The sequence below is a fragment of the Fundulus heteroclitus genome, chromosome 12, assembly GCF_011125445.2.
Source record: "Fundulus heteroclitus isolate FHET01 chromosome 12, MU-UCD_Fhet_4.1, whole genome shotgun sequence".
In the NCBI taxonomy this organism is placed as follows: Eukaryota; Metazoa; Chordata; class Actinopteri; order Cyprinodontiformes; family Fundulidae; genus Fundulus; species Fundulus heteroclitus.
Window position 1 is genome coordinate 28,045,112 of NC_046372.1, and position 26,615 is coordinate 28,071,726.

At 42.5% G+C, this 26,615-nt stretch overlaps 2 protein-coding genes across 2 annotated transcripts; one reads left to right on the forward strand and one right to left on the reverse strand.

Annotated features, from left to right (window-relative positions):
• Window positions 1-11,830: 11,830 nt before the first annotated feature.
• On the reverse strand, window positions 11,831-12,977 carry LOC105938164 (transcriptional activator protein Pur-beta). The gene has a single exon (XM_012879810.3). The coding sequence runs from the start codon at window positions 12,935-12,937 to the stop codon at window positions 12,026-12,028; it is 912 nt and encodes a 303-aa protein (XP_012735264.1). The 5' UTR covers window positions 12,938-12,977; the 3' UTR covers window positions 11,831-12,025.
• A 1,294-nt stretch (window positions 12,978-14,271) lies between these two features.
• LOC105938165 (histone H2A.V) lies at window positions 14,272-17,615 on the forward strand. Its single transcript, XM_012879812.3, has 5 exons — window positions 14,272-14,412; window positions 15,938-16,015; window positions 16,157-16,270; window positions 16,351-16,480; window positions 16,608-17,615. The coding sequence occupies exons 1-5, from the start codon at window positions 14,410-14,412 to the stop codon at window positions 16,667-16,669; spliced, it is 387 nt and encodes a 128-aa protein (XP_012735266.1). The 5' UTR covers window positions 14,272-14,409; the 3' UTR covers window positions 16,670-17,615.
• The last annotated feature ends 9,000 nt before the right edge of the window (window positions 17,616-26,615 follow it).

Here is a 26,615-nt window from a genome sequence, read left to right on the forward strand (position 1 = left end):
AAAATCCGACGTAGTGCGACATTGCTTGCGCTTGCTGGGAAGCGGGCTGAGAGATGATGTGATGCTTTTAAGGTGAATGCTGGATGCTGATTGGGCTTCGTGGAGGTGCGGCCCGAAGCAGATTGGCTGCATCGGAGGCAGACCAGCCTCCGATTGGATGGAAGTAAGCAAAGAGTTTCTTCAGTTGAATTTCCACTTTTAGCTTCATATGTGATAAATTATCCTAATGGTAAACAAAAGGCATCAGATATGTATATATTTTTAGCCTTTTTGTCACTTTGCTTCACGCTTCTTAAGAATGGCAAAACTGAACCATTTAATATAATTTTAAACTCATAGGATACAGCATCTCAAGACAGGGCTTTAAACCTGTGTACGTCATTTTTCATGCAAAGGTTGTGATCTTTGAAAAAAAACTAGATGGGATAAAGTGCGGTCCTCGGAGCTATTCTGACCCAGGCATATGCTAATTTTGGAGACGGGAGAAACTGCCAATGCAGACGGTAAAGTGGTGAATTGCAGACAAACTGCATGATGATTCTTCTCAGGTGTTTAATTTCACTCCATAACAGACTTTAATCATGAATCAACTTTATCATAAACATTCAAAACAGCAGTGTTACTCATGCGTGCACTGGTGAGTAGCTATACATAAGGACCTTTAAAATAAACAAATGCCCGTAAGCCATCTAAAATCTTAATTCCTTGTCTTAGCACGGCTCAGTGAGGAAGCCATCCAACATTTAAAACAGCAATCAAGTTCACTTTTTAACAAGTTGTTTTAATTTGCTTTTACTAGTTTTTGCTAAACTAGTCCATGCATTTGTTACTTCAAGGCTGGACTATTGTAATTCTTTACTATCAGGAAGTCCACAAAATGCAGTTCAAAGTCTTCAGCTGATCCAAAATGCTGCAGCAAGAGTTCTGATGAAAATCAACCAGAGGGATCATATTTCTCCTGTTTTAGCTTCCCTTCATTGGCTTCCTGTTAAATCAAGAATAGAATTTAAAATTCTCCTTCTAACGTATAAAGCCCTTAATAATCAAGCTCCATCATATATCAGAGCTCTGATTACCCCGTATGTTCCTAACAGAGCACTTCGCTCTCAGACTGCAGGTCTGCTGGTGGTTCCTAGAGTCTCTAAAAGTAGAATGGGAGGCAGATCCTTTAGCTATCAGGCTCCTCTCCTGTGGAACCAACTCCCAGTTTTGGTCCGTGAGGCAGACACCCCGTCTACTTTTAAGACTAATCTTAAAACTTTCCTTTGTGACAAAGCTTCTAGTCAGAGTGGCTCATGTTACCCTGAGCTACCTCTATAGTTATGCTGCTATAGGCTTAGGCTGCTGGAGGACATCAGGGTCTATTTCTCTCTGCTGAGTTCTCCTACTGCTCTCCAGTTTGCATTGCTTGTCTCTCTTTTTTCTTCATAGTAGGTACACCTGGTCTGGCGTTCTGTTAACTGTGACATCATCCAGAGAAGACGGATCACCTGCTATTACCATCTAATGTAGAACAGATTACTGGATCAATGTGAGCTTCTGTGCTTTTTTGTCTGTCTTGTTGTGTCTCTGCTCTGTCTTCTCTAACATAGAAAGTACTCCTGGGTCGATGTGAGCTTCTGAGCTTTCTGTGTCTCTGCTCTGTCTTCTCTAACATAGAAAGTACTCCTGGGTCAATGTGAGCTTCTGTGCTTTCTGTGTCTCTGCTCTGTCTTCTCTACCATAGAAAGTACTCCTGGGTCAATGTGAGCTTCTGTGCTTTCTGTGTCTCTGCTCTGTCTTCTCTAACATAGAAAGTACTCCTGGATCAATGTGTGCTTCTGTGCTTTCTGTGTCTCTGCTCTGTCTTCTCTAACATAGAAAGTACTCCTGGGTCAATGTGAGCTTCTGTGCTTTCTGTGTCTCTGCTCTGTCTTCTCTAACATAGAAAGTACTCCTGGGTCAATGTGAGCTTCTGTGCTTTCTGTGTCTCTGCTCTGTCTTCTCTAACATAGAAAGTACTCCTGGGTCAATGTGAGCTTCTGAGCTTTCTGTGTCTCTGCTCTGTCTTCTCTACCATAGAAAGTACTCCTGGGTCAATGTGAGCTTCTGTGCTTTCTGTGTCTCTGCTCTGTCTTCTCTACCATAGAAAGTACTCCTGGGTCAATGTGAGCTTCTGAGCTTTCTGTGTCTCTGCTCTGTCTTCTCTAAGCCCCAGTGGGTGGAGGCAGATGAGCGTTCACACTGAGCCTGGTTCTGGTTCTGCTGGAGGTTCTCCTCCCTGTTAAAGGGGAGTTTTCCTCTCCACTGTCGCTTCATGCATGCTCAGTATGAGGGATTGCTGCAAAGCCATCGACAATGCAGACGACTGTCCACTGTGGCTTTACGCTCTTTCAGGAGGAGTGAATGCTGCTTGGAGAGACTTGATGCAATCAACTGGTTCCCTTATATTGGACATTTTTGACCAATCTGTATAATCTGATTGATTTTGACTTTGTAAAGTGCCTTGAGATGACATGTTTCATGAATTGGCGCTATATAAATAAAATTGAATTGAATTGAATTTTACCTCTGATTTGCACATTTAATAAACGCCGCGCTTGTCATTGTTTACCAAGAAATAACATTGACCAACTGACCCATTCAAATAAGTATTAACATTGATGAGGTGCTTGCATCCACCATTTGTGGTTGAATCTGGGTGTGTGGAGGGCAGAACATGAGGCGGAACCTATGCAGACGTTCCAGTACAGCTGTGACTTATAAACGAAACCATGTGCTTGCATATGTCATTTTTGTTTTTTGGCGTATGCTTTAAGTAAGGATTCTACGCATTTTTTTCAATGAAGCGCCTGATCTTGTTGTTCTGTACGTTTAAAGCTGCACTCAGAACTTCCTTCCTTCTCATCCTCATCGGGCCGGACGTCATAGTAATCACAGGCTTCATTTCATTTGTTTTTATTATTGTTGCAGGCAAGAAAGGATGTTTCAGCTTCAATGATTGGTGCAGAGAGTTGCATTTGTTGTGCATTTTCTCTAAATCACACAAAATTAACCATATAAAGACTCACACATATACAGTAGTTCTAGAATGTCTTACTTTTAAACCAGATATACGTCACCATGGACTGAGATGTTCATCCCTGTATGACAACAGCATAAAGCACCATGCCACAAAGCTCAAACCATCTCAGAATGGTTTCTTGAAGATGGCAATGAGTTCACTGCTAAACGGCCTCCATAGTCGCTAGATCGTAGTTAAACAGAGCATCTTTTGGAGAGAATGCTGCAAGTCAATGACTGGATGCAGCCTGCTGGGTTTCCTTAGATAGAAGACTTTTTCACAAATTTGACTTTGTAAAGAGCCTTGAATTGCCACTTTATAAATGACAGTTACTTGAATTGAAGGAAGAATTGTCCAACATGGCTCCATGAAGGTGTTCTTAAGAGGTACGGTGCGGATGGTATCTCGTGTACATACAGTCAGACTTTTTACTTGTTAATAATAATATAATAAGGACAATTAGGATGTTTGTGTGTTCATCATTCGCTGTACTGCTTCCCTGCTGTTCACCGCTGTGAAAATGAGCTGAACACGTTCTCCATTCATGTGTTACGGGTTGAGATGAGTACGTATTGGTGGGCTAGGATGACGCAGTGTTGAAAATGTACGGTTTGCCTGAGAGCGCAGCGGTGAACGTTGATCACACATGGCAACATAAGCTAAAAATAGCTCATTCACTATTATAGGATGTTTGCTCTGTGAGCGTGGTATCCCCAGCCCCTCGGGTCCAAATTAGACGTATGCAGTCAGCTAGCACACCATTTATCTTCCTTCATGCTTCCTCAGCTCTCCTATCATCAGCTTTGCCCCCCTTGACCCATTTCTCCAATGACTCTACCTTCTTCCGTCTCTGCAGCTGCAGGTGGATTTTTATCGACACAGCAGCAGGGAGCAGCACGCTTCCTCTGGAAAACATCCACAGTTATAGCCTGGTGGTTTTATGACAGACTAATAAATGATAAATTAATAAATGGCTCATCACTCGGCACGTAAGACGTAAAAATGTGCAGACACTCTCCATCCAGTCTGACAGAAGCTGGGTTATTTTATAAAGAAGAATGGGCAACTGTTTCTCTACAGGTGTTTAAATAGAGACATACCCCGAAACACCTGCAGCTGAAATCGCAGCAAAAAGTGTTTCTAAACTGACTCAGGGAACTGAATACACCACTTCACAATTTTCAGGTCAGGTCACGAGTGTTTTAATGTCAACATGTGTTACTGTGGTAAAATGTCTCTTTGGCCACTCCGCTCCACATTACACACAATACACATAATGAAGGCAAACAAACAGGCAATGAACAAAGGTTACAGTTTTCTTTTTTGTTTTTTTCTTTTTTTAGCATTCTGGAGACTCACAGATATTGATTACTATTGGTAAAAAAAGTTTTAAAAATGATATTTTTTTCTTGTATGCACTACTTTGTGTGGTAAAATCCTACTAGAATGCAGTTTATGGCACAAGGAAAAGTTGATGGGGTATGAACACCTTCCATCTTATCCTATCTCTTATCTAACACGCATGTTCTTAGACGTGTGCTTTAATGGGGATAAATCTTATGAGAGATTATTTTTGTAAACACTCAGTGTTAACAGCTTTAAAGCTTTTCACCTCATTAAAGCTGTCGACAAACTCACACACATGCATGGAAACATTGAGCTGAGCGTCCAGGAGGCAGGGTTCTGGTTGGGACTCATCAAACCCACAGCCTCTCCCTCCTCACCTGCTCTGGCTGATGGATGGCCAGCTTAGCAGGGCTTGTATTTCTGGAGCAGGCCATCAGGACACCAGGGCCAAGCGCAGTAATCCTCTCTTCCACGGACACCCGGCTCAGCGTGGTATCACGTGCCCTCCATGACTCAGACACATTAGCGCTCTATCCCTCTTCGTTTCGCCTCCAATGCGTGCGCTACTCATCGCCGGCCGCTCGCACACGTCACTGAGGGTGTGTGCAACGCGGGGGAAGGAGGGGGGGGTGCTGTTCATGGAGAGAAAACGTGTGAGCATGTGAACAGGAAGGAGCGCGCTGAATCACCAGGTCAAAGTGTTCCGCATCAGCCTCATGAGACAACGTCCCCTTTTTCCTGGGATCTCAGTCTTTGTGTCATGATCCATAAGTGAAGACTCTGTTGATGAGGGTCAGATCAGTAAATGTAGAGATTTTCTTTTTGGCTCAACTTTTCTTCTCCATACCAGATCAGACAGCGCAGAGATTATGGCCGACGAGGCTCCGGTCCATCCATCCGTCTCTCACTCTATCTTATTGTCGCTAGAGGAAAAAGTCAATATAAAAAGTCATATATCAGATATGTTGGTCAATGTTCCTGTTGTTATGGCAGAAAGCAGCTGTCAACAGGTGGTTTTATGGAGCTAACACAGTGCCAGCTGAAGGAACTCTGCAGCGACACTCAAAACATATCAACATATCTGCAGCATAAAATGAGAATATCATCATAGCTTTTTACCTTCTAACAATTCTGTTTGACTTTTAAATGTCTAATTTTTCAATGCCAGATCTCTTTTTCAATGTCATTGCAAGCTGTCACTGTTTTAGCTCCATAATGGGGAGTTTTCCTCTCCACTGTCGCTTCATGCATGCTCAGTATGAGGGATTGCTGCAAAGATGAGCGTTCACACTGAGCCTGGTTCTGGTTCTGCTGGAGGTTCTCCTCCCTGTTAAAGGGGAGTTTTCCTCTCCACTGTCGCTTCATGCATGCTCAGTATGAGGCATTGCTGCAAAGCCATCAACAATGCAGACGACTGTCCACTGTGGCTCTACGCTCTTTCAGGAGGAGTGAATGCTGCTTGGAGAGACTTGATGCAACCTGCTGGGTTTCCTTAGAGAGGAAACTTTCTCACCAACCTGGAGGATCTGATGGAAGCTGACTTTGGAAAGAGCCTTGAGACGAGATGAATCATGAATCGGTGCTAAATAAATATAATTGAATAGAATTGAATTGAATTAAAGGGAACTCAGTATTTTGGCTGATCTGCAGTTTTCTGGATGTTTGTTCCAGATTTGTGGAGCATAGGAACTAAATACTGGTTCTCCATGTTTGGTTCTGGTTCTGGTTCTGCAGAGTAGACCAGAACCAGAAGATCTGTTCAGTGATTTATAGACTAACAGAAGGATTTTAAAGTCTATTCTCTGAGCTGCAGGGAGCCATGGAAGGACTTCAGAACCGGGTCCATGTTCTCTACGTTCTTAGTCTTAGTGAGGACCTCAGAACCGGGTCCATGTTCTCTACGTTCTTAGTCTTAGTGGAAGGACTTCAGAACCGGGTCGATGTTCTCTACGTTCTTAGTCTTAGTGGAAGGACTTCAGAACCGGGTCCATGTTCTCCATCTTCCTGGTTATAGTGAGAACGTGAGCAGCAGCGTTCTGGATCAGCTGCAGTTTTCTGATTGTGTATTTTTTAGCAGATCCGTGAAAACACCGCTGCAGTGATCTAAAGATAAACGCATGGATGAGTTTCTCTAGATCTCGTTGGGACATCAGTCCTTTAATCCTGGAAATGTTCCATCCATCCATGTTCTTCAGGCTTAGACACCAAGATACCTGACCGACAACCTGGAGGGACCAGACTACCTTTTCTCTGCTCAGGAACCATCAGAGCAAAGCCTGAGATTACCAACCAGATGTTCTCCTCTGCACATGGAGAGCACCTTCAGATGTTCTCCATGAACATCTCACACAGGATCAAAGGGACAAGGAGCATCCCAGAACCCCCCCCCCCCCCCTCCACACACTGCCTAAACCAGCCTCCCACTAACCCTGATCAGTTCTGATTCATATGTCAGGATGAATCCTCCTTTCCATAACCACAAAGGAAGGAGGAGAACCGTGATCCTTTCTCAGTAAACTCCAGATTGTGAAATCCTTTAGAGCGTCTCACCTCTACGCATCTCTACATCACAGCTGTCATCCTTCCAGCAGTCACTGTCCCTCCCATGTCCACCAACCCCCCCCCCCCCCCTCAGACGACACTTTGTTGCATAACGATGACGTTTCATAGACATGTTCACACAATGTCAGCATTTTCCTGATCTGACGCCTCACCGTGACATCATCAGCCTTTTAAAGCCAAGTCGGCCGTGCAGCGTCCCATTACACAACACACAGCAGGTTCCAGAGTTTACTGACCCAAAACTCAGCAGCATATCTGCCTCTAGCAGAGTTTCTTTCTCTTTATGTTCGTTTAGAATGTGTGCTGGATGATCATTATTTTTTAAATTGCTGCTGTGCCTTGGCTGTACAGTTGGTAGCACTGTGGCCTTGCTGCAGTGAAAGTTCACGGTTCAAATCCTACCTTGGTTTTTTTTAGCATGTTCTCCCTGTGCATGGGCGGGTTCTCTCTGGGTACTCCCAGCTTCCTCCCAGAGTCCAAAAACGTGACTTTTAGGTTTATTGGTCTCTCTAAATGTCCCCTAGGTGTGAGTGTGCATGGCTGGTTGTCCCATGTATCTCTGTGTTGGCCTGGGATCTCTCGCTGGAGATGGACACCCGCCCCAATGTGAGCCTGCATGGAAAGCAGGACCATGAATGGAGGGTAAACTCTGCTACATCGTATACAAAGCGGCGCATGAGATGCGTTTGTGGCAGCAGTTCTGCTTCAGAGCAGAAACCCATAATCCACATTTACTCCTGCATCCTTCCCACTCTGTGCATCGCATCATCGCTTTGTCGTCTCAGTTCATCCGCTTCTTTATAAAATGTTCATATGGGTTTTCTATGCTGCAGACTTTTTACCTACATTAATGTGTTATTGCGTTATTGTATATGTTAGCTCATTGTACAATCCAGAGTCAAATGTCTACACATACCCAGCAGATAAAGCTGGTTCTGAAAACCAGTGTTATCGGGTTATCTGGAATATGAGGGCATGAAGTGCAAACTGCAGATGTGTTTGCTACAAAAGATTTAACTGAACCATTTGCTGACACGTTCAAAACATAGAAAAAGGGCTCAGCTATTGGTTCAGAATAAATCTATATTTAAAAGACAAATAGGTTTAGGTGAGGCCGTGTGTGAACTGCGGCCTCGGTTTCCTGTTCTAAGCTGACAGGAGGGTCTTCTGCTGCTGTAGCCCGCGAGCTTCAAGGTTGCATGCGCTGCACCTTCATAGATTATAAAGCAATAATTTTATCAGTAGTCACCCCTTTAAAGCATAAACAAAATGAAGATCTTAACAAGGTTTAATGAACGCGATGCTTAATTAAAAGCTGCTGATTTTTTTAGATGCAGAGGCAGCATAAACCAGAAATGTTCCAGTTAGTTCTCGTGCAAACGACGCAAATGTCAACATGCACTGAAACACGTAGCTGTTGTTTCACTGACACGGCCAGACCTGTTTATACACAAAAAATAAGGAACACAGCAAAGCACCAGGTGAACTGAATTAGTCGCTTTAACTCAAGTTTAAAAGGAAAACTGCAGACATGTTTTAAAATAACACATTAAATACATTATATTTGATATATTATACTAAACAGCACATGAAAGGTGTTTACTGTTTACATTTCAGCCTCAGTGCAGGACAGCCATTGTTATTGGGTTATTGAGAATATGATGGTTTTAAATGCAAATTACATTCGTATTTTCAAGATCAGATAAAGCTATATTATAATTATAAAACCTATTGTTGAAATATTTTTAAATGAAGAACAAAGCTGTTATTAGTTGATAATCTCTCTCTCTCTCTCAATATATATATATATATATATATATATATATATATATATATATATATATATCAAACTTCACAAATGCTACAACTTGGGGTTTGCAACCTAAACCTACGACTGCACAAAGTTTATCAGTTTTAAATTTGATTAGATTGCCACAAGATCTAAGAGACCAAATTTGGTCACAATATTCAGTTTATCCCTAAATCCTTGTCCAGTGTAGGAATATTAAAGTGGATCGCTGGGAGGATCTCTTGTTTTAAAAACCACACAACTGGGCTACTCTGTACTTAATTGTTCATTAAAAACTGTTCCAAAGAGAAAAAATAAAAGATGCTGAATGCAGCAGCATCAAAAGTCATAAACTGTCATGTATTATATATGAAAAGGCTTCGGGCTTTAATATTTTATGTAGTTGTGGCTGATTTAAGCTGCTTCAGATAACTGCCTAAAATGGTTACTGGTGGCAGCCTGCTGATGTCAAAATGTACAGGATGTAAAACTTTACCTGGGCTGCTCCAAAACATTTTAATAACTCAAAATAAGTCAAAAGCAACATGGCTTAAACTGGTTTACACCTTCATCACTTGAGGGGATTTATAATTTTGGGCTTAAATGTATTTTTTTTGTATTTACTATTAAATATGCATTTGATGCTGACATGTTCAATTTCTTCAAAGTCTGACCTTGAATGTAAAGTAATGCCATTAATAAGTGAAATGTGCCCTGGTTTTATAGGAAAATGACTTGCTGTTAAATAAACCTAACATTTGTTGGACTTATTACACATATATACATTTACTGCAGTCCTCATGGAGACAGGATTAAGAAAAACACAACAACTCTCCTGAGCAAAAACCTTTTTTTTTTTATTATTATTTCTCGTTGAAAGGATCTTGGTAGAATATTACAGCAGAACACACATGACTGAAACAGCTGCCATTTCACGTAACACAGTACAAGAAGAAGGATGTAGTTCAAATCCCATGTGTAATCCTATATATAGTATATATCAATAGAAAAGGAAAAGGAAATCTATTGCTCCCATGTGTTCTTTTTTTATTTTATTATGGCGTTTCTCTGCTGTGTTGGAGTGGATGAACGTAAAATTCAACGAGAAGTGTACACACCAGAAGGAAGTGGGACAATGAAAGTTTCCCAACGCACTGGGAACGCTGTGGCCTTTATAAGATCATCGTTAGGCTTAAAAGTAAACTTTTTCTCTATTGCAGTACAGAAATAAAACTTGCAACCGCTCTAAAAAAAAAAGAAAAGAAAAAAAGAAGAGGGATAAATACCATAATACAGCAATCTGAAGATGCAAAAGAAAAGAACACAAGGCGGCTCTGCGACGGAGAGCAGGCATGCAAAAAATAAAATAAATTTAAAATATGCTGAAGACGTAACGCTGATGGTTGCAGGTGTTCACGCTTGCGTCGTATGGCAACTGATGGAAAGCCAGTCGGTGAGAGAAACACGGCAAAAAGTGTGTTTTAAAGAAAAAAGGTGTGGAGCGACACGAGGGAACAAGTGGAGCTGTAAAGTGAACTGGAGTGCTGAGTGTCGACAACCCACTTCAAAGGAGTCGTCTCTAGAAATTGCTATAACATACGCCGTTACCAATCTGTTGTTCTCTTTTTAAAATTTCCGCTGAGGAATAAAACATACATTAGGAAAAAATAAAGAAAGAAGCAATTATGAAATATAACCCTGGACTGTTGCATCCAAGCTTAGTGTTTTAAATAAGCCACTTTAGGCAGCATTATCTAATAAATCTCATATTTCTAAGACATATTTCAATATATCTCTTTAAAAATAATTATCTATACTAATTTTTTAGTTAGTAAATCTCTTTCAGTACACATTATATATATATATATATATATATATATATATATATATATATATATATATATATATATATATATATATATATATATATATATTTATATATATTAGATACAACACCCCATGGAGGGGTTTCTTTTTCAAAAGCACCTAATTTATTTTGTTACAATCAGACTGAACGTTGCTCCAGTCACAAATGGTCTGAGTTCAAGGTTGAAGGATCCAAACGATGCACCCAAAGACAGTAAAAATAAAAATAAAGATCAACAAGGACAACCCTTGAGATTGTAATAGCTCGAGCCCGGCAACATCAAGCTTTCGCTGGGAGAGGTGTGAGCGGTGTGGGGGGGGGGCACCTCCCTCCTCCCCGTCTGATGAGAAAGGCCGACGCGGGTCAAACGTGGCGGCGTATCACAGGAGGCGTCATCAGTTGCCACGGACGACGGGCGGCAGCATCACCTGTGGAGGTGTGCTCAGGCACAGGAAGCTGAAAAAACCCTGAAATGTGGGATCGCTCAGATTGTTTCAGCCCTGAGACACAACTAGCCACGTTTGAGCCTCACCACACCTCCGCTGCTAAGGGTCAGCACCTGGAGGGGGGGGCGGGGCCCAGGTAGGGGGGGACGGGGCCCAGGTAGGGGGGGGGGGGGGGGTGAAAGGTACTTTGGACTCATTTGGATCCAAATGAGTCATGTGCTTGCAACAGGTAACCTTCCCGCCCCCCCCCCCCCTGCAATCTGGGCTAGATGAGGGTTTCCCCCCATGACCAGGGTGTATATACCTGCCCCCCTCTCCCCCCCAAAGGTGTGGCTCTGGCTGGACAAGCAGTTTACTGCTGATCACTTGATGCCAGCACTCCCTCACAGCTGCTCTGCATCTGCTGGTTTGAGTAGGTCACATTTTACTCTTCATCACCACCATCATCATCTTCTTCATCATCATCATCATCACAGACTACAGGTCAGCACTGAGTGAGCTCTCACCATTGGATAGCAACCAGGAGTCCAGGTAACCAACTGTTGTGTCTCTGCCAAACTTAACTGGCTGGGCAACATGTGAGGTCATCAATCAATATATAGATATATTTATATATATATTTTTATATATATAGATAGATATTTGTTTTAAATATAATAGTTTTATCAACGGGGAATCTCATACAGAGGCTGACCACTGCAGTCTGCACTCAGCTAGAACATCCACCTAAACTTTAGGACAAGTTTCTCTTACACAAACAATTTCTCAGTCAAATATACTTTTATGTTTTTTTTGTTTCTTCTTTTTTTTTCTTTTAAACTCTGTTTTAGCATTTTACTGTTCGGTTCGTCATGCAGGAAAAATAGCCGCTCCTCTCCTCGGTTCGTCTCCGGGCTCCGCGCCGTGTTGTCGACCCCTCAAAGCGCAGCAACAGCTCCAGGCGGCCGCCTCTCCTCTCTCCCCCCTCCGCGTCAATCGTCGTCCACGTCGTCCCCCTCGGACTCCTCTCCGGTCCTCCGCTCGTACATCTTGTCCCGGTGCCGCTCCTGGATCTCCTTCATCTCCTCGGCGTAGCGGCTGAACGCTCCCCCGAACTTGCTCCACGCCTTGAAGGGGATGGTGATAGAGTTCCTGTAGCTGGGCTTCACCTCGCTCACCCGCAGGAAGACGCCGTACTTGTTGGAGCCCACGTCGAAGAAGAAGCGCTTGGAGTCCACCATGATAGACGTGCCCTCCGGAAGCTCGGTGTAGCCGCCGGCGCCTCCGCCGCCGGCCAGCTCGTCGTCGTCTCCCCCGTAGTCGTCGATCAGCTTGGCCAGAGCGTCGCGGAACTCGATCAGCCCCTGGGCCGGCAGCGCGATGGTTTGGCCGGACTGCATGCCGGCGCCGGGGATGCCTCCCACCCCGAAACCGGTGCCCCGGTTGACGGTCTGTCGGATCCGGAGAAAGCGACCCCGCTGGTTCTCCTTCAGGTCGAGGTAGTATTTGCGGTTCTCGCGCACCAGAAACTCGCTCTTCAAGGCCCGCCGAGGCCCGCTGTCATCGCCGCCGGACGACTGAGCGATCTGCTCCGGGGTGCTAGGCCCGAGTTGGGCGTAGTGCTCTATAAAATCCCCCAGATAGTCGCGGAACTCGGCAGCAACTGACATGGAGAGGGTCAAACGACTTTTAGAGCCCCCAGCGCCGACCTCTGCGATTTTGATGAACCGGCCTTTGGCGTTCTGCTTCACGTCAAGGTAGAACCGTTTGTTCTGAATGTCCAGCCGCTTCGACGCCAGCTCCTGGGTCTCTGGCTCCCGCTGGTAATGCTGAAATCCGCCGCTTCCTCCCCCTCCGCCGCCGCTGCTGCCACCGCGCTCACTACCGCTATCCCCATCCGCCATCTTCGCCACCAGCAGCCCGTTTCTCTGCGTATGTCTGACCCCCAAACCCTCCCCCTTCTCTCTCCTCTGCTAGCCCAACCGAGGTAGCGGAGAATACCGGACGCTGCTTCCCGGGCTCCGATAGGCTGCTTCTGCTGCCAATGAAAGCGTTAGAAAAAGTTTCTGCGTTTTGATTCGTTCTTCTCTCTGCCAATCACCCGGAACTCTGCCTTCTATTCGACGTTCCTTTGGGTTGTATTTACGAGCCATAAGGCCTATCATAGACATAGAAGGATAGATGACACATTTGGTTCGTTGCCCCATAAGAAACTGTACGTCAGCGCGTCCGCCATAGTGGGACGGGCATTTTATCCTCGATATTCCCGAGGTTTCTGAGTGAGAAAGTATTTTGGCTGATTTTGGGGATTTTTTTCCCCACACACAATAATGAGTCAACGTTTTAATACTAATAAATGTGATCAGCAAATCGGAAAAACAGACCACACCCCATACAACAAACAAACAAAAACACAATGTGCTTAAAATGGACAGAAACGTTGATCAACTTTCTTCTGAAAAGATACCAAATAATGCAATTGAATTTAGGTTTAATCACCACAACAAACATATTTAGTTCACCAAAGTGTTTATCAAAAACTAACAATCAAAACATGGACGTCAACCTACAAAACCATGTTTATATACTTATAATTCCTTATAATCAAGAAATAAAGTATACGAAAAAGTCCTCGTAGTTTTGGATGACATCCTTTTTAAAAAAATAAATAAATAAAGTGAGGTAACAGCCTTGTGCTTATAATACCCCACAGTTGTCACATCTGTACCTAAAACCCCTGGAACCGAATCTTCTTGAGTTTTTCACATGCGTTTAAACAGAAATGCCCTTCGCAACATGGCGGTGACGTTGCCGTACGGGTCCGGGGGTTGGTAAAACGTCTACTCTTGAATCTCTAAGACAGCTATCCTCTTCTGTGTTAAATTCATATGAAATGAACATCCCACAACTTACGTGCGGGTTTATCTTACTGATGGTAGATCAACTTCCTCAATACGTTCTCACCCGCAATGTTATAAAGTATAAAAGACGCTATAAATGTCGCTCTACTGAGAATTCAACTGTTAATTTCAACTAAATGACTGTATCGTACATTTTTTTGGAGGGGGGGGGGTGAATGTGACTGGAAGGACACTCTACACACGCGGAGTCCCGCCTACTTGTTGGTTCCGTGCGCAAAGACAGAGCAACGGAGATCCTCGGGTGGGGGATGGGCGGGTTTTCTGCACGTCCTTTGGCGATTGGCTGACCAGGAGATTCGAAGTAATAACGTCCCGTCTGATTGGCTGGCCGGGCTCCCACGAGGGGTCGCAGGCGAAAGATTTGCGAAAGGGTTTATTGTTTCTTTGCTTTCTGGAGCTGAAATTGTTTGCTACCCCCAGTTTCTTCAATCAAATTTCCAGACGGAGAAAAAAATATGGTACGTAGACTGCGATTGATGCTGAACGCGTTCCCGTGGCGGTGGGAGATTTTTTTTCAGGGTCGTAAAAACACGCGGCGGGTGGAAAGTGGCGCTTTGAATCAAAGCTGGGAAATTTCGACTAGAATGTGAGTGATTGGAAAGCTTGGCTGGAAGGGCTGTCAGCTAGCGCGTTAGCATGGTCACTTAGCGTTGTCCCGACGAGTCTTAAAGCCGTTGGTTGACGGGGTTGCATGTGTCGTTCCCCGGGGAACTGCTTCCCTTTTTTAACCGCTTCACCCGGGATTTATGCTTCGATAATCAAAAGTACTGTTTTAGCCTGTAAAGGTGCACCGGGGCTCGTTAGCAGGCTACGTTAACGCGTTTTGTGCGCTTTAACTGTCGGTTGGCGGTGTTAGGGGGCGCTGGAAGTTTAATTTAAATGACTATCTTCACGGAAATGGCGAAGGGGAAACTTTTGTTTCTTTTGTATGCGGTGAATGAAAAGTTGACCGCTCGCTGCCTCCGGTCGGCGCGTCTGTTTTGTTTGACGCGGGGAGTCTGACAGCTAATGGGGGGGGGGGGGGGGGGGTGTTTTTGTTTGTTTTTTGCAGCGTGTTTCGGTGAAAATGTGTAAAATCTCCCACTCGGTTCGTGTATATTTGGGTTGGAGGTTTGCGGTCTGGGCTGATCTGCGTGGTTCTCCTCCTCGGTTTGTTTTAGTTCAGATTGGCGGGAAAGCTAAAGTGTTTAACGGTAACGTGCCGCCCTGAAGTTGGCATCAGAATCAGCACTAAAGGGCTATTTCACCTCTCTTTTTTATTTTTAATGAGTCTTTGCGACCTTAAATTTAAATTACTCCGCATGATCAGACTTGGAATTATTTTCATTTTTAATGAAAATGGAGATTATGTAAACAACACGTGTTTTTAAAGCTTTTAGGGTGGCCACATGAATATGAAGGTTGATTATTCTTAGTATGATAGTTGGGATCTCTAAGCTGAATCCCATCTGAAGTCTTTTTAAATTATTAAAAAACGTAAATAAATAGCAAGAGAAGTTTTTTTTTCCCATCAAAATATGAATCAGTCTGTCAGCGCTGCAGAATAAACACGCCTGGCTTTGATTGTTGTAGGGATCTAGTTGGATCCATATTCAAGGAGTTTAAAATTATTCCACAAGGTAAAAAACACTTTGCCTATTTGAATTTTAGGGTGAAAAACGATGGTTTGTGAAATCACAAGCTCTTACTTTAAACAGTCCATCGTTGTTGTATAAAACGGATCAGGTTTGAAATGTCCAAGTGGTTTAGATTAACTGGTGATTATTGACATCTGGCTATTATTGTCAGCATTTTCCTCTTCTTAAAACATTATTTCTTATTGTTTTGGTGTGTTTATGATCGACAAACTCCACTTGAGACATCTTTGTTTTGATGGACTCTTACGCAGAAAGTTAATCATATCTTCTGCCCGGTCCCGCCAGGTTTCCTCCTGTTTATTGATCATTGTGTAGCTTTTAACGATCAGGTGACTCGTCTCTGCAGGCCGGTGGCAAGGCAGGAAAAGACAGCGGGAAAGCCAAGGCTAAGGCCGTGTCGCGCTCCCAGAGGGCCGGGCTGCAGGTAACTGTGAATCCACTCTTCTTTGGCAGTTTGTGGTGGTTGTTTTTTTGTGCCGCAGGTGTTAATACGACCCTGCTTGAACCGGAAGATTTAGCTGCCTTGGTTTGTTCAAACCACCGTGTCGTATCTGTTTCCTGCCAGTTCCCAGTGGGTCGTATCCACAGACACTTGAAGACCCGCACGACCAGCCACGGGCGCGTCGGAGCCACGGCGGCCGTCTACAGCGCCGCCATCCTCGAGTACCTCACCGCCGAAGTAGGTCCTCCCCGTGTGACGGCGCGTCGGTCGCTCTCTTTCTGTTCCTACGTCTTGACACGTGCTCGTTATCTGATCAGGTTCTAGAGTTGGCAGGAAACGCCTCCAAAGACTTGAAGGTGAAGCGTATCACCCCCCGCCACTTGCAGCTGGCCATCCGTGGCGACGAGGAGTTGGATTCTCTTATCAAAGCAACGATCGCTGGTGGAGGTAAGGAGCTTTTTATTCAAAGGCTTTACTGCGTGCACGGTTAAACGGAGTTTTTGCCTTGCTGCGGTGCCGTCAGGTGACTTTAGTTTCACTGAAGTTTTACTAAAGTGCGATCTGTTTCTTTTAGGCGTCATCCCCCACATCCACAAATCCCTCATCGGGAAGAAGGGCCAGCAGAAGACTGCGTAGACGCCGCCGCCGCCGCCGCCGCGTTGACCAGACATTTGGGGGCTTGGGCTTTGTTTGGACCAGGAGTTCACATTTGTTCTTTTCTATTATTAATATTATAGCAAACGAAGAGTGATTGTTAGGCTTTGTGTTGGTATATTTCTCCCGTAAATAGTTAAAAGTACAGAAAGTCCCTTAACCGCAGTAAACCCTTTTTTTTATGTCATTGTAGACCGTTTGACTGGGGAGTTCATGATTATTGACATGACAGTGAATTTGTTTGATTGGCTTGGGAATATGTGATGTTTTATACTGAAATTGTTTAAAAAAACGTTTTTTGTATAAAAAAAATCTTGTTTTGTGGTTATTTTTCTTAAAGTTACAATATTTCCTATAACCTGTTTTTTAAAAAGACGGTGGTTTTTTTGGACAGTTGATTTGGTAACAGCAGCTAAATGTGACACTTTGCTTTGTTTTCCTTTTTAATTACTGTAATACTTTAGAACTGCACAGAGATAGTGGTTATGAAATTTTTCTCTTTTGTTTTTGCATCAAAGTATCAATGAACACGTACTGTACCAGTCTGCTACAGTGTTTTTTTTTTTTTGTGAATGTTTACAGTGTTTAAAAACTTGTTAAACTTGAAAAATACATATTGACAGATGTGATCTTGAAACACTGACCTAACAGTGTTGGTTTTCTTTGTCCTCGCTGTGCAGCAAACGTCCAGCCGCTTGTTAACTGCGTATGTCTGAGGGCACAGCTAGAAGCCAGGCATACTGGTGAAGTTTTTAACCCAGCTTAAAACATTTACCTGCAGTTTTTTTATATGTATTGGCAAACCAAACTGTCCTCACATGTCCATTTCATTATTATTTTTTTAACAAGTCAAAGCATTTTCTAATAGTTGCGTGTTCAGGACAATGACTGCATATTTTATCTTTTAATAAATACCCTTGACATGTTGGCTATGGCGTCGTTTCAAACCTTTACCTCGATGGTTCCTAAATATTTTAGCTGCGACTTAAATAAAACTGAAGCACGGTTTATTAACAATAATATAAAAGCTAAACTAGTATCCAGTCCAATAATTTTGGGTTAAAGAAACTAATTGAAATGTATTACTTTCAAACTTAATATTTTTTTCTGGCCTTTAGGCAGAATCACTTCCAGGTGATATACCGCATCATACCAGCAGAGGGGGCCACAAGCTCATACTGATATTGAGCAACTTTTTTTCTTCTACAGTTTGACCATTTTATTTTGCACAGTAAAACAAATGCAAAGTATAAAACTTTTAATAAGCAAAATTTCCAGTGAAAGACTTTTATTACCTGGCTATTTTTATTTCCAGAGGACCTCAGAGTGGATTTGTTGAGCTCACTGGTCAATTAAGTTATTTGGGCTTTAGAAGCTCAGCAAAAAGTACAAAATGTGGTATAATTATGTCACACTGAGTATAATGTACATCAAAATGAAAGTGCAATCCCTTCCAGACTGAGGGTCCATCCAGAAACATTAAAATATCTGCTCAAGTGTACAAAAACAATAGATGCCTCACACTCAACATTCATTAAACCAAATTAAAATGAAAAGGGAAATGCTGAGTACATGTTTCTTGTTGCTGTAAGATTTAAAGAGACAAAAGCAGCCAGTTGCTGATAAAATTCGCTTGATTACTCAAAAGCTTGAGTTATGGCGTTTCTCTGCGTAGGAGCAGACCGGTGTGTGTTAACTCAACGCCAAGGCTGAAGCACCGCAAGCAGCGACCTTAGAGAAGACATTTTATTTTAGTGGGAAGCTTTCAGGACAGTTACCTGTCTTCCCAAGAGCAGACTCCTAGTAAATTCACCCCAAGCCAAGACTGCAATGCTCAGAAAAAGTTATCAGACTTATCAGTTATTCAATGACATTATGAGAAAAAGATTACCGGTGGTTGTTGTCTGGGCCGGCCGCAGTTAATTTTCATTTACACACATTCTCATTAATTGCAAACCAAAGGAGTGTGAACCGCTGGTTTGACACTAAAGCACTGAAGATGCTTCACACTGACGGCAGTTTTCTGTCTCACCCGCTTTAGTTGTGGCTTCACCAGCGTGAACAAGGGCAGTTCAGCCATTTGCTAAAAGTAAATCACGACTTACTCTCTGAACGTCTGCAGTCCAAGGCTCAACTATTCCACTTGCTCTTTAGTTGTTCCCTCGGTTTTATTTATGTCCCCTGCAGGTCCTCTGAAGGCCTGCAGGAATGCCTTCTGCTTACTGATGCCTGTTGTCAAGGACCTGCGCTGCAGCCATTAGGACAGAAAGGCATGTCTCACACATTGTTTTTAGGATTTAAGCAAAAATCTTTAAATTTAAAATTAGGTTTTATTTCTTTTTTTCTTTCCAAGGCAGCCAAAAATCAGAATGTCACCCGATTCTTTTCAGAAAGAGCATCAATTAAGAATATTTAGCTGAAATGACAAATATGGTTAAAACAAAAGCAGACCTTAAAATACCAAAGTATCTGCTGACAAAAACAACCCAGGCACCCAGAGGGAATGGTCTACAGCGCCTAGTAAAAGTATTCACCCCCTTGACTCTTTTCCTTTTTTATTATATCCCTACCTGTAATATAATTGTTTTTTAATATCATTTTATGTGATGAATTCACTAAAAAGAGACTTAGTCAAGTGAAATAAGAGAAATATTTATACAAAAAAAAAGAATGAAAAATTAAAGAAAAATTTAATTTGTATGCCCATGTCCACCTACCCTTTGAAGGTAACTGGTCCAACCAGTTACCTTCAAAAGTCCCATAAATAGTGAAATTAATTAAATCTGTGTGCGATCTAAGGGTCACATGACCTGTCAGTATAAACACCTTTCCTGAAAGACCCCAGAGGTGCAGCACCACAAGGCAAGAGGCATCACTCCATGAAGAAGGAGCTCTGCAGACAAGTCGGGTTAGGTTAGAAAAGATATCGACATCTTTGACGTCCCCCTGGAGCTCCATCAGATCCATCATCATCTTCAAATGGAAAGCACCTGGTACCACAAGAAACCTGCCAGGAGAGGTCCGTCCACCAGAACTCACAGACAGCACTGCAAAAACAAAACTAAAAATAAGTAAAAATGTCTTGAAATTAGTGCATTTGTCCTTGATTTGAGCAGGTAAATAAGATTATCTGCCAATAGAATGAGTATTTTCACCTATAAAATAAGATAATTAGATATACTGAACTTGAAATAAGATGATGGAGATGAGTTGTTCCTATTTCAAGTGCATACATCTTATTCCATTGGCAGATAATCTTATTTACATGCTCAAATCAAGGACAAACGCACTAATTTCAAGACATTTTTACTGATTTTTAGTTCTGTTTTTGCAGTGTTGGCCAGGAGGGCATCCACCAGAGAGGCAGGATAGAGACCAAAGGTCACCCTGGAGGAGCTGCAGAGGTCCACAACAGAGGATGGAGGATCTGTCCATGGGACCAGAATAAGCTGAATGCTCCTCAGAACTGGACTTTATGGAAGAGTGACCAGAAAAAAGTCATTATATAGTAATAAAATTGTGAAGATGCATTTTGAGTTTGCCAAAAGGCACGTGGGCGACTCCCCAAATGTGTGGAGGAAGGTGTTCTGATCAGATGAGACTAAAACTGAACTTTCCAGCCACCAGGAAAATGCTGTGTTCCACTGCGGAGCATGGTGGTGGCAGCATCATGCTGCAGGGATGTTTTCCTGCAGGAGTGACCAGGAAACCGGTCCGAGCCGAGAGAAAGACGGACGGTGATAAATACAGAGATGTTCTGGAGCAGAACCGGTGCTGCTGTGATCTGAGATAGAGATGGAGGTTCACCTTCCAGCAGGACAATCACCCCAATCATCCTGCAAAAGCAACACTCGAGTGGTTTAAGGGGAAACATTTATAGGAACTATAAGTAATAATGACACCTAGTGATTCAAATCCCCCCCATTTAGCCAACTTAGACTAGACAAACTTTATTTTTCGTTACAGCTTACAACAATGTACTGAGATTGCAGTTGAAAAAAGATAACATCACAATATAAAGTGCAGCAGTGATAAGAATATAACAATGCAGCAGAAAAACTTTTTTTTTTTTTAAAGTGTGCAGAATGATGTTTAATGTTGGCAGTGCAAAATGATAATGGTGCAAAAATGCAGTAAACGTCCAGTTTTGTACTTTTAAATTTAAGTGGATTATAAAAGTTCAGTAATGTTGGTAATGTTGGTAATGTTGGCGGTCGTGCGGCTGTGAAACTCCACTGAAGTTTTACTTCCACAGGACAGGAACGATGATGTTGTATTCTGTTTCTGGTCTGCTTCTCTACTGGCTTCCATGTCTGCTGCTCTTTTGCCAAGATAAAATACCATCTCTGTGTTGGGAAGCCTGGGAACTCTCATGTGATTGGCTGAGGAACCAGGAAGTAAACACGAGCAACACTCTGAACCGAAGTACCTCTGGACCGTAGCTCCAGGTTTGAAAGGAGAAAAAGCTGATTAAGCTATTGTTGAGGACCGACTGTTTAAAGGGAATGTTACCTTCCCTGAAACATTTTACTGACCTTATGCATTGTAACATAAATTATCTCCACATCTATTTGTGATGCTCCATTTTTATGCATAAGCTGCACAAATCCTGATCAAAGCTGACTGAAAAAGGTTTTCATATGACTTTTATTTGCAAGGTGACATGAGTCTTAAACGCAGAGATGAATGTGGGTCAAAGGAAAAGTCTGTGAGATAAAGCATCCAAACTGCAAGCTGTTCCCTGATCGATGCTGTGGGTTCTGAGTATTTCTCTGTTCTGTTACCTGTTGGCGTGCCAAGCCTCCCAGGTAGGCTCCTGTTTTACATTTTGAAAAAAAAAAAACATTCATGTTTTCCAGTTCAAGTCTACACGAGGTTCCTCCATCCTGCTGTGAACCCAGAACAGAGGCAAACCTCACAGCGTGGGCAGCAACAGGCAAACATGTTAGATAAAGCAAAGAATACTTTTAAAGATTTAAAATAATAAACTAAAAATACAGAAGAAAACACATTCCCAATATAAAAAACCTTTGTTGTATGTTTTTAAAAATTGTTCCCATTTCTCTACTGTCTTGTATTTTCCAATATTTTCTTTCATTTTATGTTGTATTAAATATCTGGGGATTGAGTGTGATTACTGTAGTTTTACCATTACTTTCAGTTTTGTTATTTTCTTGTCTGAAGTTTTCTGGTTTTGGTTGTTTGCTGAAATAAAAAGCGTTCATAACTTGTTTTTTGTCATTATATTAGTCCAGCGTAGTTTTTGTATGTGAAAAACAATGTTTTGTTGTTATTTTTATGGGCAAAGAAACTCCATTCATACGCAATAAATTTGACTATAACCTAATAAATGTAATTATTGAAATTGAATGTGCCAATCTATTATTTTTCCAGAAGTTTAACAAATTATTATTATTTTATTTTTTTTCCCCCAGTGTCCTGTGGCAATAAGAATTGATGTCTTAATGCCAAATAGATCTCGACAGATTTTGGTTTTCTCAAGTGGAGCAACCAGCTTTCACCATAGTGCTCTACTTGATTTATGCATGCAAAGCCCACTTCTCCTTCAACGCCACACAATTGCACGTTTTGGTCTTTGCCAGGGAGAACCAAACATGGGACATTGAAATGTGGAAGAAATTTTTATTCTCTGACGAGAAAACATTTAACCTTGATGGTCTTGATGGCTTCTAGCGTTACAAGACAAGGAGATGCCGCCATCAGGATCTGGGGGGGGGGGGCTTTTCCTTCAATGGAACAACGGAGCTCCAGGTTCACAACGCCCGTCTGACCAAGACATGTTTCCAGGAGAACAACATTTTTTTGTTCATTCTGCGTGTTCCCCTGATCTTAATCCTATTGAGAACGTTTGGGGATGGATGGATTACTAAAATGGACATACGGTCCAGACAGTGACGCATCTCTCACTGCTTGGAGCAACATTTCCTCTAGCCTTTTGGAAACACTGCCTTAAAGCATGACAAAGCACATTTTTTAAGTGATCAACAATAATGATGGAGCTACGCATTACTGAGTCAGTTTTTAACACTTTAATTTCTTTTCTTTTTAGCTGTGGTCTTAAACTTTTGATCAGCATACTTGAGTTTAAATTGTTGTTTTGTCTGTCACAACCTTTGGTCTTCTGTTCCCATTTCTTCTTTTTGCATTTTAAAAAAGAAAAAAGCTTTAGGATAGACTTTAAAGTCCTGCTCTTTGCTCGTAAAGTCATCAATCCCCTTGCTGCAGCATATTTGTCTGAGCTTTTAACTTTTCGCCACATAGGGCTCTGCGCTCATCTTTCAACCCTGCATGTTCCCAGGACTAGCTGCAGAAGAGGGGGTCATCGTTGTTTTGCTGTTTTTGCTCCTCAGTTGTGGAACATTTTACCACCGGTGCTACGATGCATCACTGAGCTTTATTTTGTGGTTTTATTTTTCTGTGTAGCTCTTAAAACTTCTTTGGACTGTGCTGTTATGCATGTTTTTTCAGTTTTTATTTTGTCTCAGCATGTTTGTATTTTAGCTTGTATGGCACTTTGTTCACCATATGGATTGTTGAAAAGTGCTGTATAAATAAACTTTGATTGATTGATTGAAGCTCCACTTAGAACCTTCTTACAACAGTGCAAAATCTAAATAATTAAAACATTTTTTAACCAATCTTAAGATTTTGATCAGGAATGTAAAAACAACCTGTAACTTAGTTCTTGACCAAACAGTCTGGGTCAGAGCGTCTCCAAAATGGCAGAAGGTGGAGAAGCGGTCCAAGGCTCACTGATGGACGCAGCGATGCTGGCCGGTGCGGTCGGATCCAACAGACAAGCTGCTGTAGCTCAAACCGGGTTAGAACCATAGCTGGTTCTGGTAGTGGTCAGAATAACGCATGAAAGCAGCAGAGCAGCCAGGGTTTGGTACACCAGCATCAGAACTGCTTTTTGATCTCTACAGGAATGAGGACAACAATTGATTATCAAATAGAAATAGTGTATACTGTTATTTAATTTATTGTTATTGTTTTAACTCGCTTTTGTTTCAGGAGAGGAATGAAGTTAAGGGGATTATATACAGTTTTACTGCTATCCACGCCTTTTCAGACAAGAAACAGATGAACAACGGTCATAGAAGATGTTTTGAAGACTTATGAATTAATATTATTGCTTTGCTGATTCTGCTTCGTTGTCTTTTTATCTGACTCTCTGCCTACAAGTGTAGGCTGCATGTGGTTTTCAGCATCAAGATGTTAGCAGCAGATACTTGTTAGGAAACATTCGCTCCACCTCTGAAGATCTGTTTCCTCTCGTCTGACTCCAGCGTCTTTCGGCTCTGAGACCCGGAAGCTTTGGATCCGCGGCGGCTAACAGCCAAACACTGAGAAAGGAGAAATCCTGACAGCAACAACAGCTGTGCAGAAACTTCTCCAACATTCAGAGGCGCTGCTGGTCTTCTCAGTGCACATAAAACATAAAACATTAATCTGATGTGTGTTGTTCAATTATCCACCACACATTGAGGTTTTAACTCAAAGGATGCCTGGCATTTCTAAAGTCAGATCAGTGCTGCACCAATAGTTCTGTGGAGGACACAGCTTCAGATTGCTGTATTTACCCTGAAAAAAGCTTTTAATCCAGCAGCTTGTTATTCAATACAGACTGCAGCTCAGCAGCCTAGAAGCTGGAACGGTTTCTGTAAAGTGCGATGATCAAACCTTTATGAACGCAGTTTTAATGTAAACGGTGCCAAAGAAAAAGGGAAATATTGGGATTTCTAGGAAAGAAGTTTGCTCATGTTGAATTTCTTACCATTAGTCTGGAATGAAAGAAAGCGGCTGTTTCGGGACTTTACCTTTTGTGTTCTTCACATATTCTTTGAGCAACACTAACTGGATCGCTGCTCTTTAATTAACACAATTTTCATGCTTTATACACATATTGTTGTCTTTAAATCTATATAAAATGTACGTGTGCATAAACAGGAAGAGTAACGGAATAAAATAAAGTTTTAGATGCAGCTTACTGGTGGATTTTTTTAGAACAGGCTGTGGGTGCCACATGTGGTCCTCGGGGGCTACTTGGTGCCTGCGCCCCCCATGTTGGTGACGCCTGGCTTACAAACTTAGCCTTACTCTTGCTTTTTCTGGGGCTACTGGGACTCTGTACTGATGGAGATTCCTTGAATGGCCAAAGCAAGAGCTGTGTGTGCATTTCAGGCACAAACCCGGACCTTGTTCTTTGTGCGGGTTAGACTTTCTCTGGACTCCCCTCGTTTAGTAACCTCTGTCCTGGGCTGCTCTCTGGACTCTGTGGAGGAAGTAGCTGAGAGGAGGGTGTTGTCCAAGCTCACATCCATCATGGACAACACCTTCCACCCGCTGCACCAGACTGTAGAGGAGCTAAGCAGCTCCTTTAGTGCCAGACTTAGACATCCTGTCTGTAAAAAGGAGCGCTACCGCAGGTCATTCATTCCTGCTGCTATCAGATTTTACAATGCTGCACTATAACTGTAATAATTTTTTATTTTTTAATACACTGTATATACCTTATACCTTATGCACCTTTTCCTCCTTTTGGCACCTTCTTTTGTTCATTAAGCCGATGTGTGACAAGTGAATTTCTCCACTGGGAGATCAGTAAAGCCTATCTTATCTTATCTTATCTTATCTTATCTTATCTTATCTCTTATAGTTCTCATTGTGTAACTGGAGAGAAAGGAGGTCGTCTGCTTTGGAAAGCTCAGTTTTGTGTTTGCATTTTTGCAGATGATGTTTTATTTTCACATAGTTGTGCTGTTGGTTGCACAGTTGGTACCGCTGTTGCTCAGAAGGTCACGGGTTCGAATCTTTTCTGCATGAGGTTTGCATGTCCTCCCAGAGCATGCGTGGGTTCTCTCCGGGTTCTCTGGCTTTCTTCCTCTAGGTGTGCATTTTTCTGAGTTCATGCTGACTTTTTAATGAGAAACAAAGTCTGAGAATCTCTCTCAGGTCAGCACAAAGTTGGTAAAGAAGCTTCTTCGAACTCGTGAATTTAAACAAGCAAAGCTAACTATTAGTGAAAGTGACTTCAGATGTATTGTCCTAAGCAGGGAGGACCTGTAAGGGGAGCACATGAAAGAGGAAGCTGCTTCACATCTTCAAAGACCAAGAATGATCTGTTTACCCCTCCATCCCTTCGTCCTCCCTTTGTCTCCATCTTTCTGGTTTTTCTCCTGGGAGCGGTGGAGGGGAGGCAGCCAGAGGTCAGCCTTCAGCTCTGATTCTCCTCCCGATCACCTGCAGAAACTCCTCTCCTTGTCTATCCAGCGCCCTCAACAATCCTGGACACCCCGAGTGAAGATGATGTGTAAAATCCTGAGATAAACTAATCTTTTAATTGCTGTAACGTAATTTCACGGTGAAAAACTCTTGGCATCAGGCAGATTATTACGTCCAGCAATATGAATGGATGGATAGATGGATACATTTTGTTCCGTTAACTGATTTTCAACCAAATAGAAACATTAAAAACATCAGAACCGACTCCAGGATCGCTCCAGGTCACAAAAATCTGATCAAAGCTACAGTTTTTCTCTAAATATAAACCATTATATCTTTATTGAAGCCCGCATCCAGCAGGACGTGTTTTAGTGGATAACTGAAGTCATGCCGGAGCTGTAAACAGCTCATCCTTCCTTTAATCCTCTGCCCTAAACCATCTTTGCTTATTTCATTACATTCCAGCCTGATCTGTTGAAACTTGATTTAAGTCTTGAACAGGAATAACTCAGCCATGAAAAGGAGCTCGCTTTGATCCTGGATGTAAAAGACCCGACTCTGACAGTCAGACTTCCTCTCCTTTGACAGCGAGGTGTTTCCAGCGTAACGTCTCGCCTGTCGCTGGCTCTTTATTCCTGATGTGTTCAAATCATTTAAACCTGATCTCTGTGCTCAGACAGGA

Coding starts and splice junctions, on each gene's coding strand:
- LOC105938164 (XM_012879810.3), bottom strand. CDS start 12,937: ATGGCGGATGGGGATAGCGGTAGTGAGCGCGGTGGCAGCAGCGGCGGC.
- LOC105938165 (XM_012879812.3), top strand. Junction 16,271..16,350: donor TCGAGTACCTCACCGCCGAA/GTAGGTCCTCCC, acceptor TTATCTGATCAG/GTTCTAGAGTTGGCAGGAAA. Junction 16,481..16,607: donor AGCAACGATCGCTGGTGGAG/GTAAGGAGCTTT, acceptor TGTTTCTTTTAG/GCGTCATCCCCCACATCCAC.